This window comes from Mus caroli, unplaced genomic scaffold (genome assembly GCF_978045245.1).
Source record: "Mus caroli unplaced genomic scaffold, Mus_caroli_1 scaffold_19, whole genome shotgun sequence".
Classification (NCBI taxonomy): domain Eukaryota; kingdom Metazoa; phylum Chordata; class Mammalia; order Rodentia; family Muridae; genus Mus; species Mus caroli.
This window is the reverse complement of record NW_028227274.1, coordinates 63934642-63948004: the sequence shown is the minus strand read 5'-3', so window position 1 is coordinate 63948004 and position 13363 is coordinate 63934642. Positions and strand designations below refer to the sequence as shown.

At 47.0% G+C, this 13363-nt stretch overlaps 1 protein-coding gene across 10 annotated transcripts in view; it reads right to left on the bottom strand.

Annotated features, from left to right (window-relative positions):
* Window positions 1–13363, bottom strand: part of Znf532 (zinc finger protein 532) — a 108827-nt gene that overhangs the window by 47839 nt on the left and 47625 nt on the right. For 9 of the 10 annotated variants that reach the window (XM_029471791.2, XM_085833610.1, XM_029471793.2 and 6 more), the window contains one exon: window positions 2302–2483. The exons of the other annotated variant lie outside the window; for it this stretch is intronic. In XM_029471791.2, the coding sequence (XP_029327651.1) occupies window positions 2302–2483 (182 nt within the window). The remainder of the gene's footprint in view (window positions 1–2301; window positions 2484–13363) is intronic. 10 annotated transcript variants of the gene reach the window in all.

Here is a 13363-nt window from a genome sequence, read left to right as displayed (position 1 = left end):
CTATTTCAAGGCAGCTTGGGCTACAATATAAGACCCTTCGTCAACAAAGGTGGGGTGGGGTGGCAGGAAAGGGCAGGGAAATGTTTTAAGCTTTTATTTATATTTTTTTTTCTTAAGAAGTCAACATAAGCCAGGCAGTAGTGGCACAGGCCTTTAAACCAAGCACTCAGAAGGAAGAAGCAAGAGGATGTCTGAGTTCAAGGCTGGAAGTCTACGGACCGAGGTCTAGGACAGCCAGGGCTACACAAAGAAAGGATCTCAGAAACAAAGGAAGAGACAGAGACAGAGAGAGAGAGAGAGAGAAAGAGACAGAGAAACACACAGAGACAGACAGACAGAGAGAAGGAGGGTAGGAGGAGTCAACATGAACTAAACTCCCCAACAAACAAACATGGCAGGTGGGCCCGGGACACTTACTGATAATCCAGCTCTGGAGAGTAAGATGCGGCATGAGGCCAGCCTAGTCTACTTAGCTAGTTCCAAATCAGCCAGGGGTTCCTAGTAGGACACTGCATCAAGAGCAAAGACACAAACCCTCTAACTTGTTTTCCTAGTTTGAATACCTTCCAGTCCAGTGGGGGAAATCTAGAGTTAATAAAAATGTCAAATTTTGAAATGTAAAATTGAAAGCACCCAACTTAAATCAGCCTGGGACAAATGAAGGACAGAACACTTTCCACAGTCAGGTGCAGCGATCAGTCTACATGTGAGATCTCTGCTTTAGGAAAGATACCAGGAATAACTCAGAGCACAGAAGGCCATCCTCTATTCATTCTGATTTAGCCTGTTTCACTGCGGAAATCTGGGAACAAACAGCACTCGGCTGGTGGCAGAGACCAGCGGCGAGTGAGCCGCACGCAGCTGCTTCCACGGCTGTGCCCGGAATCCGCTCACAGTTCCCAAGCATGTGGTAAAAACCAAAGGAGCGCTGTGTGGGTCTGTGGACCATCCTGTTCAACTGTCACATCCCAGGGGGTCGGAGGCAGGTCATCTCCCCCCCCTGCCCCGCCCCCCTGGCTACTGGGTACCACAGAGGACAGAGGAATTTCTCACAAGTCATAACAAGCAAATCTAGCACAAAGGAAAAAACAAACAAACCCTGGCTTCTTGTTTTCTACACTAAAGGTTTCCTCTCAGTCCAGGTTAGATCTCAATCCATAAAGCATTTGTGCACCACAAATGTGGAGGCGTAAGATTAAAGATGGTTGGAAAACTAAGCAGAGGGGGGCTGGAGAGATGGCTCAGCAGTTAAAGAGCACTGGCTGTTCTTCAAAAAAAACCCGAGTTCAATTCCGGGCACCCCCATGGCAGCTCACAACCATCTGTAACTCTAGGTTTAAGAGATCTGAGCTCCTCTTCTGACCGCATCAGGCAATACACACATATGGTGACCATACATGCAGGCAAAACACCTACACCCATGAAACAAAAAGAAATAAATCTTAAAGAGGAAGAAGATGGCAAAGAAAGAAAACTTGGCAGAGCCACCCAGGAATTGGTGATCTCCAAACATAAACCAAACTAAAGTCACGTCATCAAACCACACCAATCTTTATAAAATGGGCGACAGAATTAGGACTGAGCAAAAACCACTGCACATTAACAGTCTAACCAAACAGTAAGATAAGCCGGTGCCACCGTGACACCTCCGCCGGAACAAAGACATTATGTCACCCAAGACCGTCCCTTGAGGGATTTTCATGAGATCAAGGTAAGTGGGATGGGATTGTATTTAAGAAACAAAGTCTGAGAGCAAAGTAGATCATCACCTGACACTGGCTAAAGTAACATGAAAGTCAGCAGATGTCAAAAACACACATCTGGGAATCTCCAGGGTCAGTGTAAAGACAAAGAGGCTGGAACTGTGGGGCAGGAGGCACGAGGGGAGTTTCAAGGGGAAACTCCAAAGATGGATATCAGAAAAGGTTATCCACCGGGCCCTTCTGTGTGGTTACCACAATCCATCATGCCTGTATCTGTTAGGAAAGAAACAGTAAGAGATACAGAAACGCACTGTACTCCTGCAGAGGATACGTGAGGACAATGACAATAAAGGATGCAAAGGCTGTTTGCTGGTCATGCCCAAGCTCCAAGCATGCATCTACCTTGCCCCTTATCCTCATCTGTACGGACTGGCAAGGCCAACGGGGCATTAAAGGATTCAAATGGATCAACTCAACTACCAGGATCTGTGAGGATCTGTGAGCTGTAGTTATCGCCAGGTTAACCCTGAGAATTATTACGCATGTGCACAGGCCCGTCAAAAATCGCAGCGCAGGTATCAGGGAAGGGCATACTGACCGAAAACCAACTCTCCGCGTGTAGTGCAGACAGTTCTTGGTGATGTGGTTCTGGAAGTGCACCGACCTGCAGATGGCCCCGCACTCGGGGCAGGTGTAGGGAGATTTGTGCTGATGGATTCTCTGGTGTGACGCATAGCTGCACTGGTTAGGAAGCAGCATCTGGCAGACAGTGCAAGTCTTCTAAATAAACCAAAGGGGGAGACACGATTGGTCCTGCTAGGCACGGCTGGTATGCAAATCACCTTAGTTAAGCAGTACAGTTAGTTACGAGGCTCATCCTAAACACTGCTAGAAAGGACTCCCATGCCCGAGGGAAGAGCTAACATGAAGGTTACGTGCTACTGTCACCCTGTAAAACAAAAATGAGAATTACTACGGAGGCAGGCTCCTGCCAAAGGGTGAGATGAAGAAAACACGGCTTTAATGTTTCCAGTTCTGTCTCTTTTGCATTTTTGTCCCAGAGCAAAGGGTTAAACAAGGTCTTCATGTAAACTGTGCTCACAGATACTCTGTCGCACGCTACCGAGCTCACAGGCCCAACAGGAGCTGCAATCCCCACAATCCAGAACTTGCCTCGGGAAAAAAGAAATTAACCCCAGTTAATCCAATTTCTTCTTCTTCTTCCCCAGTCACTTCAATTATTTAAATCTTAAATTCAGGAACACAAAAAGAATGGCTTAGGAGCTGATCTTCTTCTTATACCTAAGTTGGCCTTTGAATGGATGAGCTGGTGATAATATGATTTATAATTGAAATCAAAGCACCCAAGCCCAAATAACATAAATTTGGACATTAAACTGAAGTTTGCAGAGCATAAGAAATTTTACAAAGCTTAAAATCTGACTGTATTAAAATAAAGATTGAAATCACCTTCAAGGAAAAATACTTCACGAATTATCAAAAAAACTAAATAGCCTATTTTAAACATATTTAAAACATAAATAAAAATATTTAGTCAGTATAAACTGACTACCATATTGGAAGCAAGTTCAAGAGAATGAAATGCACACACTCCTCAGACATCTGTTCCATAGCAAATGCTGCTTGCATTCTGAGATGGACCATTTGCACTAAGGTCAAATTAAAAATACCTTCAGACTGACAGCAATTTAAAAAATATCTTTTAATTCTTCATGGTTATTTTGAATGAAGCCCAAAAATTTAAGTTTAGGCTTTGAAGTGACTTCTATTAAGAATTAAACAAAACTCACTTGAAAGTTATTTCTTGGCTTTTCTCCTGAAAGGACTAAAATACAAGTTTTATCCCATAAAATGTTTATTATAATCACAAAGTAAGAGCAGTACAGGCAGCATTGATGAGGTTAGTGTCGTTAACAGATGCCACTCCTGGGAACACATTCTTCAAAGGTTAGCACTTGCCACAACAAGGGAAGCCAGTGGACAGCAGCACTGGATACGAGCCTGCTAGCGGGAGGCAGGCATCGCAGTCACTTGCTTTGTTGACTGCGGGTCTTCTAGCTTCCTTCCATCCCAAGCCATTATCCCAGGCGTCCCAGGAGGCGCACTTACTTGAAAATAAAACTCATGCTTTCATTTCTAAAAGAAGTCAAAAACCATTATACATATATGTCTACACATACACATATGCACACACCCATAGCTGAATGCACATCTCACGTATGTACGTAGATATAAATATACATATAGACATGGACTGGCTGCATTTCACCATGAGCCAAGCAGTGAATTAAGTCCTTTCAATACATTAGGAACTTTATATAGATTTAAATATTAATACATCATATCATTTATTTCTCATAATCTATGAAGTCAGTAATACTTCCATTTTACAGAAGAGGAGATAAGGCTTAAGGACGTTAAGAAACGAGCCCTAAGTGCTACAAAGTGCAAACAGCAGGAGTCCGCCAGGCTCTGGTGGTGGTGGAAAGAGCGGAATGGGGTCACAGGAGCTGAACAAGCACAAAACATTAAGTTGAAAAGCTTAAATAATAAAACAGAATGCCAAAGATGACCCGCTTGTGTTAAGATGAGAAGTCAGTCTCTCTTCCCCCCTGGCTTCTCCCCTATCTAAAGCAATGTGATTACACTACTTTTATAATAGTACAATGACAAAAGAAAAGAAAATCTCAAAGAGCAAGGGCCATGTGTTCCATTAAAGCCAAACACTTACATTATCATCCGTCACGATTTAATAACAAACAGTGGCTTGTTACAATACATATCAAATACATAACTTGTTCTATCGACATCACTGGCGTCACCATTACCTCAACTCCCTCTCTCCCAACTATGCACAGTCAGCAGCTGAGGCTCCCCACCCATATCAGAGCCGGAAGGAAGGAGTCCAGCCTCAGCCAAGCACGTGAGTCCTGCAGCTCTTAGGCTGGGAGGGTGTGGACACTGATCCCAGAGGGGGCACAGGGATCTTCCCTACATTGTATACAGACGCACACACACCAGTGTGCAGACCCCACACTTACTCCTGCGATCCTCTCTTGGTCACTGTTGCGTGCCTCGCCTCCATTCCATTCGGAAGCACTCCCCTCGATGTCTGCATTCTACCCATGTTTCTGAACTTAGGACACTGTCTACTTAACTACTCAGCCTCAGGTTGCATAACTGTCCTTGCTGCAGAGAGTGGAAGTGGGCTTCCACGGCACCAAAGGGGAGAGCGATTGATTCCACTAGCCCTTCTGGGATGAATACAGGGCAAAATGCGTGTCCTCTGGGCTTAGGGGACACACTGAGCACAGGAGAGCATGTGGCTTCTTTGTGGTTTAACCGAATCTGACTTTCCCTTCCTTTTGGTTTAAAGTCAAAGAAATTTTCCCTTAATTGGCACAGACTGAGGCTGCTCGTCAACTCAGTAGGAGAACCAGCAGTTTAGCTCAGCAGTGCGTGGCCTGCAAGAGAAGAAATCAGAAGAAATACATATGTGGATTTATGTCTCTGAAAATTAAGCTTACTGTCCTCAGAACACACACTGTTTGTGTGTTTGTGATGCTTGGGCAAAGCGACTTTCTTCTCTGGGAGTAGCCTCATTTGCTCAGGGAATTTAAAAAAAAAAAACTAATGTTACTTGTCAACAGTAAAGTGGAACTAGAAAGCTGGCTGAAAGGTCACAGTACCCCTGAGCCTGGTGGGCCAGCGGCCAGGAGCCTGAAATTGAGCACATGATGGAGGAGGGGCGAGGCCTGATGTCCCTTAAGAGGTTGGACTGTGAGGCTCAGCACCCACTTTGCATACGTGAGGAATTACCTGAGCAACAAGGAAAACACTTCTATGTTTCAATTTGTTCTTTTAGGGAGCAATACAGCCAGGGAAGAGTAACAGGGGAAGGGTGAGAAAGTCTAGAGACCATGGCCCAGAGCATCCCCTCCCAGGTAAACTTAGAGCTCAGGCCTGCAACACACAGGATGCAGAAGCCAGGACACCGAAGCTGGGGGGGAGGGGGGGGTGGCGGGGGGAGGCAGATGCAAAGTCAATTACCGCTGCCCTTTACTACAGTTCCACACACTGCGTCTACAGTGAGAAATGGTCTCCTGGCCAAGCAGAGCAGTTTCTTTCCTGGGTTGCAGCTTCACAGTTAGCTCAGAGAGAGAGCACTTTATTTCCAGATCTCATTTAAATGGGGATGACTCAAAGCATGCACCACACACACTGATTGTGTGTGTACCTCTCTTCCCAGAGCTAGTGAGCCGCTGTTCCCAAATCACCTGCCACAAGCGGAACTCCTAACGAGAACTGGCTAACTGAGGTAAGCCACAGACAGACACACACACGGCAGACACACATACTTAGAAGATTACTTCGAGAGAATACAGGTTCCCTGAGTGAGCGGCAGCAACACTACCGTGTAAACTGGGGCAAGACAGAATTAGCACTTAGGAGAGCAGTGCCAAAAAAAAAGTCTTCGTCTGAAAGCCAGTGGCCCACATCTGTAACCCCTGCATTTGGGCAAGATCAGCCTGGGTAAGAGCAGAGTCTCTCTAAAATAATAAAGCCCAAAGGCTGTGGGTACAACTTGGCAGTGATGCACCTGCCTAGTGCATCTTAGCCTTGGGCTGACTCTGCAACACGGGGCTGGGGGGTGGGGAGGAAAGAAGAGTAAAGGCAAGCAAGGAAACTTCATCTTCTGATGATGACAGGGGAAGGATGCTCTAGGACTTCTAGAAGAAAATGCTTGAGAACAGTTTGTCTAGAAATGCAAACGGGACAGAGAGAGCTCAAAAGAATTTAATATACAGCATGCCAGATTTAGAGGCCACAAAGGAGACTCGAGATGGCTCAGTAGTTAAAAGTGCGCACTGCTCATTCTGAGGACCAGATCCCATCACATATATTGGGCAGCTCACAACTGACTATACCTCCAGCTCCAGGGGCTCTGGCCTGCTACACCTGCCTGCACATACTCGAACACACACACACACGCAAAGAGGCACACACATGCACAGAGTTAAAAATATGAGCACACATGTGTCACAGCATCCCAGCATCCATGTGGAGCTCTGAGAACAATTTGCAGGTTTGGTCTCTCCTTCCTGTATGCAGGCTCCAGGGATTGAACTCAGGTCCTCAAGCTTGGTGTAGCAGGTACATTTATTGCTGAGCCATCTCACCAGCTCCAAAAAAATAAAAAATATATTTGTTAATTGCTTAGAAGGACTGGAGAGGTGACTCAACAGTTTAAACAGGCCCCAGCTGCTCTTGTAGAAGATCCAGCACCCATGCTGAGTTACAGCCATTAATAATCCCAGTTCCAGGGATGCTATGCTCTGACCTCTGTGGACAGCAAGCACGCATGTGCTCCACAGACATCATGCACATAAGATAATTTTAACTATTAAAAAGACTACTTTAGCTGCCCACAAAGTTCTTGAGACTGAAATGAGGAATCAGCCTCTAAGTGAGGAGCAAGCAGACATGCCTTCCATATGTTCTGCTGCATTTCTGAGGCCAATGCCAAAACAAGCCCAAGGCCACACTCTGAGTTCCTCGGGTCCCCAACCGTCAAGTCTTACACCCCAGGAAAGGGACAAAATGAAGGAGAAGCAATGAGCTGGCAAAGAAAGCCATTGCCCAGCTCTGCCACTAGCTGGACATTTGTTTTTCCAATTACAAAATAAGAAAGTGTCCAAGAGCCTGTTACAGTCTGATTTTACAGTAGTGTGAGACCTATGGAAGCATGCTTTCCAACTAAGAACTTATTTAAACCTAAACGTGCACACATTTGGGACGGGCCCAGGTTGACACGAGGCATCTTCCTAACCCCTTCCCCAGCTTCTGTCTAAGACAGAGGCTTTCCCTGGGACTTGGGGCTCACTCCCAGGGTGAGTGAGCTGGACTGGACTGGTCAGTCAGCCCCAGAGTTCTCTTGCTGGACTCCACCTTCCCAAAACTGGGACTGGGCTACCAGAGCAAGCAGCCTGCATTTGGCTAAATGTCGTCACGCTTTACCAGGAGGTGAAGCACGGCATCCGGTGCATCTCAGCATCAACTTGTAAACCTGCAGACATCAGTTCCTGCACACTTCTCCGGCAGATTGCTTCCCTGGCCTCTATGCACTCACTGCCTTGCTCGAGGCGCCCGAGCAGGTGTGAAAGGGGAGCCCCAAACTGCAGCCTGTGTTTGTGAGTGCTGTGGAGTGCAAGGGTGTGCCTGACAGTGTGTGTGAGCACAAGCGTGCATCTTGAGTGTGCATTTGAGTGCATGTGTGAATGTGTGTCACCTGCCCACAGCTCTGTTTTCATTACACTGCTCCATCCCATGCTGCAAGGAAGAGCCGATCCTCTCCCTCGACTGCAGAACCCACCCAAGCATATATGCTGGGAACCCTGGACCACATCACCCGCCACACATGACAAAACCCCGTGACTCAGACACAGGTATGAGCAGTGGTCTGCGTGCGACCTCTACAGCAAGACAGCTCTTTCCACAGAGATGACCAGGCATGGCTGAGCATGGCACCTGCTCCTGAAAAAGAGGTGTTCTGCTGCTCTGGGGTAACTGGAGGTTTCCTACAGGTCATTCATAAAACATGGGAAGGACAAGAGACCAGCAGAGACAGGTTCAGCAAATGTCAAGGGCACAGTCTCTGAAGGCTGAATGCGATACGTGGGAGTGTAGAGGGAGCCGTGGCCCACCCAGCCACAACAAAATTCTCAGGAAGAAAGACTTGCTAAGCTCAGAGAAACACAGGGAAACAAAGGTCTGTTCTGAAAATATGAGGGGGCTGCGGGGGGAGAGGGAGAAGAAGAGGAAGAGGAAGAAGAAGAAGAAGAGGAGGAGGAGGAAAGGTAAAAAGGGCGCCTGTGGCTATGAGTGCGGCACCCTGGAAGGGAGACTGTCTAACTAACAGGAAGGAGGCTCTGGTCCCATCCCCAGCACTGGAGAGAATGAAAATGAGGGAGCCAGGCTGAGCTATAGGAGATGGCTGAGGGCCGATCACCGGCCATGAGAGGGAAAAGAAGAAGCCAGCTCTCTGGAAGATGGGGTTGAGGGGAAAGAAGCTGACACCCACCGGGTAGAGAATGACCTGTCAAAGAGAAATCCTTACTACATGCACAATGTGGAAGAAGGAAGTATCTGCCAGGAGGAAGTGGGGCAGGAAGGAGAACAAGGATGGGGCACATGAAAACTCAACAGAAAGATGTCCACAGAAAGCCACAGGGAAGTTATTTCTTTGTGTGCTAATCAAAAAACAATTGATTTTTAAAAAGAGCCCCAACAGAAACCTAATCTCACCCACAGGAGCTCCTGTGGAGCAGATCTCACCTCGAAGATAGGACTAAGAGCCTGAAGCACTTTTAATGCCAGCACTAAGCAGGTGCACAGTCCCTGTGAGTTTGAGGCCAATCTCTTCTACATAGCAAGTTCCAAGATAGCCAGAGCTACACAATAGAGGGACTCTGTCTCAAAAAAAAAAAAAAAAAAAAAGGTAGGGGCTGGACAGATGGCTTAAGAACACTGGCTGCTCTTCCAGAGGCCCTGAGTTCAATTCTCAGCAACCACGTGGTGGCTCACAGCCATCTGTAATGGGATCTGGTGCTCTCTTTTGCTGTGTCTGAATGCAGCAACAGTGTATTCATATACATAAATCTTTTAAAAATTAAATAAAAATAAAAACAAGTTAGAGTGCAGGTGTGAATTCCAGCACAGGGTCCTAAGTTCAAAGCCAGCCTGGACCCCAGAGCATCATCTTGTCTTAAGCCAACAACAAAGCCAGGCAAAGTGGAGAGCAACTTCCTCTTGCAGAAAACTGGAGCCCAGGTATCCTTCCCTGTCCTTCCACAGGGACAGCTGGACACCAAGGTGCTAAGACTGAAAACATCCAAGCTCAGAAAGGACAACAAGAAGCCAGCATAGCCAGAGACCAGAGGCCAGGACAGGCTGGAGGCATCCACGTTGGCTTTTACCTCATATAGCCCAGATTGGAGCTGAGGAAGCCAGAGATGCAGAAATGAAGGCAGACAACCCCACCCCTACCCCAAAGCCTGCTCTTTGGTGCCCAAAGAACAGGAAAGCTGCAACAGGGGCAGGGCAGAGACTTAGCCCAGTACCAGGCCCTCAGAAATACTGTGGCCACCAGCCCATGCCAAATCCCACCTCCTGAAACTGTATGAGCCCAAAGACCCTGTCCAGATATAGCCAAGAGAGAAGCAGGGGGACCAAAAAATGAGCCCCTCCCTTCACCAGCCCAATTCCAATGAGCACGGAAAGTGCCCAAGCCCAGACGGCTTCTCTGGAGCACCTACCATAGCAGTTAGAGAGACACTAAGTCCAATCCTACTCATTCCCATAGGGCACACAGGGGAAGAAGAAACACTTCTCAGCTCCCTCTACAAAGCTCTTAGTAAACTATCCCAGGTAAGGACAAGGAGACAAGAAACCTACATGAATGTAGATGCAGGAGGGCCTCAGCAAAGCAGCATTCACAGCACAGCCAAAGGGTCATGCAGCCTGACCAGGCACAACTCCCCTAGAGTGTGGCTATCCCCATACCTGGGAAATCAGTAGCTGAACCCCCAAACTCTGAAACCAGTAAGCTCAAGAGAATGGCAGGATACACAATAAATAACAACACTGGCCGGGCGTTGGTGGCGCACGCCTTTAATCCCAGCACTCGGGAGGCAGAGGCAGGCGGATTTCTGAGTTCAAGGCCAGCCTGGTCTACAAAGTGAGTTCCAGGACAGCCAGGGCTACACAGAGAAACCCTGTCTTGAAAAACCAAAATAAATAAATAAATAAATAAAAATAACAACACTGATTTCTCTATATACTATCAATGGACTTAACGCACAGCACGATTCTAATTGTTTTAAAATAATAAATTTCAGGTGGGGATTCAGGTTAGCATATTGTGAGCTCTGTGTTTCATCCCCCATACCACAAACATTCATTCAATCAAGCAACCAAAATCTATCAAAACATGAACAGACCATACATGCTGGAAAACAGAAGCTAACTAGAGATCTGAATATGTGGGGCCAGGCTGTGCCTGGGGACTAGGACTCAGCACATACAGATGCCAACACTCCCTTCAGAGCACTTCACAGCTTTAACATAATTTCTATCACGGGCGGAGCTGGCATGGTTTCCTGGTAGGTATTCCTACTTCTTCTGGGAGGCAGGTGAGTGGGACCGTGGCAGGAACCCTGGGGAAGAACTGTCTACTCTACTGCGGATGCTATATATCATGAGCTTCAAGGCTGGGTGTGTGGAGAGAGGGACAGACACAAAGACCAGTAGACACCCCACAAATACGCCAGTGACAATCTGACAAGGGTGCACACCATTCCCAGAAGGAAAGACAGTGGCCATGCACTGGCTAAAAGATGAGCGGCCTGGCCGGGCTCCTACAAAAGTTCAAAATGGATCACAGGCACAAACGTGAAACACAAACCTAAAGACCTTGGGGGGGGGCCTGGCAGGTGACACGTGTTTTTAACCCTCACATTCAGAAGGCAGAGGCAGGTGCATCTCTGTGAATTCATGATGGTCTACATAGCAAATCTCTGGACAGGCAGGGCTACGGACAGAGACCCTGACTCAGAAATGAAAACAAACAAAAACAAAATCTAATGTAGATGGGCCTGGAGAGGTGGACCAGAAGTTAAGAGCACTCGTTGCTCTTGCAGAGAACACAGGCTCAATCCCTAGCATCCGCACGGGCACCAGGCATGTATGGGGTGCACAAAGCACTCCTACATATAAAACAAATAAATGTCTATGAATATTTTAAACAGTAAGGTGGAGAGCAATAAAGGAAAACACCAGACATCAACCCCTTGATGACACACACAAGCACACACACGTGCATGGACACATGTACAGATGCCCATGAGCACACACACATTTCTTAAAACACTTCATTTGAATGTGTTCTGCCTGCATGTGTGTATGAGCAACACATGCATGCAGTACCCAGAGAGGTCAGAAGAGGGCATCAGATGCCCTGGAACTGGAGTTATAGACAATTGTGAAGGCCGCCCGGGTGAGAAGCAAACCAGGGTCCTACCAAGGGCAGAGAGTGCTCTTCTACCTCTCCAGCCAACACTTTTGTAATAAAACAAAACCCAGAACTATGGCACAACCATATGCCTGCAGTACTACACAGCAATAAAACAGAACAGACTCCAGAGGGTCCTAAACTAGTTGTGATTAGCTCAGAATATTCTGACGTAAATCCTCAATCCCGATCGTCCCCATACAGGCTGCAATCTCTTCAGTACGGGGCAGTCAGCCACAAGAGTCCCGCAGTCCCCAAAGTGAGCAAGTAACACTTCAGTGTGCTGTGTTTCAAAGCTAGGATATGGTGTGCTTGTCTTGGCCTTTTCGTTTCTTTTCTCTTTTTAAATAATTTATTTAATTGTATTTTATGTGTATTGGAATGAGGAGGTCAGATCCCCTGGGACTGGAGTTACACACAGTTGTGAGCTGCTATGTAGATGCTGGGAATTGAACCCAGGTCCTCTGGAAGAGCAGCCATTGCTCTTCACAGCTGAGCCATCTCTCCAGCCCCGATCTTGGGCATTTTCTTATACTGTCAACTAGTGATGGGTTTACTGAGAACATAACATCATCCGCCGTGAGTCAGCATCTGTACTGATCCGGGCATTCGATGCATTTCCAGGGAGCTGTACTGAGTGAAAAAAGCCAATGCACTTACATACTGCATGGTTTCCTTATCTTAACATCCCTAAGTATGGCCAGTGTACAGACATGCAGGCAGGCAGCAGTGCCAGGGCTGGTTAAGACCCAGCAGGGCGCCACTGAGAGTGATTCACACGGGGGTGAAATCATTGCGTACCTGACCACGTTGGTGTCAATGTTTTGGCTGTGATATTATTTTTTGTTTCTATGGACTGTCATCATTGGGGGTACTAAATGAAGGGTTTGCATAGAACATCTCAGATTTCTTACACAGACCTACAATTACCTCAAAATAAGAAAAGAAATAGGATTCTGCTACCATACTGCCCGCTTCTCTGGGCCCAGCTAAAACAAACTGAGAGCTACCACGCAGAGTACGGCCCCAGCTGGTCTAGGGGCCCCAAGGACACTTTCAAACCTTCTGAAGCTAACAGAGACAGCAGGGTCACTCCAGAAATCTACTGTGGATGACCCTAACTAAGACTAACATGCAGACAGGGGACCTGACACTGGGACCCACCCAGGGGAAGCCAAGAGCCAAAAACTCAGGCTTTCATAGCATTGGAACCTGCCTCAGAGAGCATGCTAGGACATGAGGACCAGGGAGCTTTCACAGCTGCGAAGTAAACCTGTTTCTCAACTCATCAGTGAGTAGCCAAGAAGGTGAAGGCGGAAAATAAAAGTTGGCTTTAAATCCTTGGACACAGCAGAAAGCAGGAAGCAGGCATGGCAAAGCCCTTGGTACTACAGCTACCCTGGTTCAACCTCCCCATTTTCTGAGAAAATAAAATAGAATTGAGTATCACTCTCAGAAAGGACACTGTTGTGACAGGTAGGTGTTTCCTGAACTGACACTGGCTAAAATTCATGTGGTTGGCAAGCTCTCCATGGATAAGAATTATGATCCCTTCTCGAATACTGTAGCC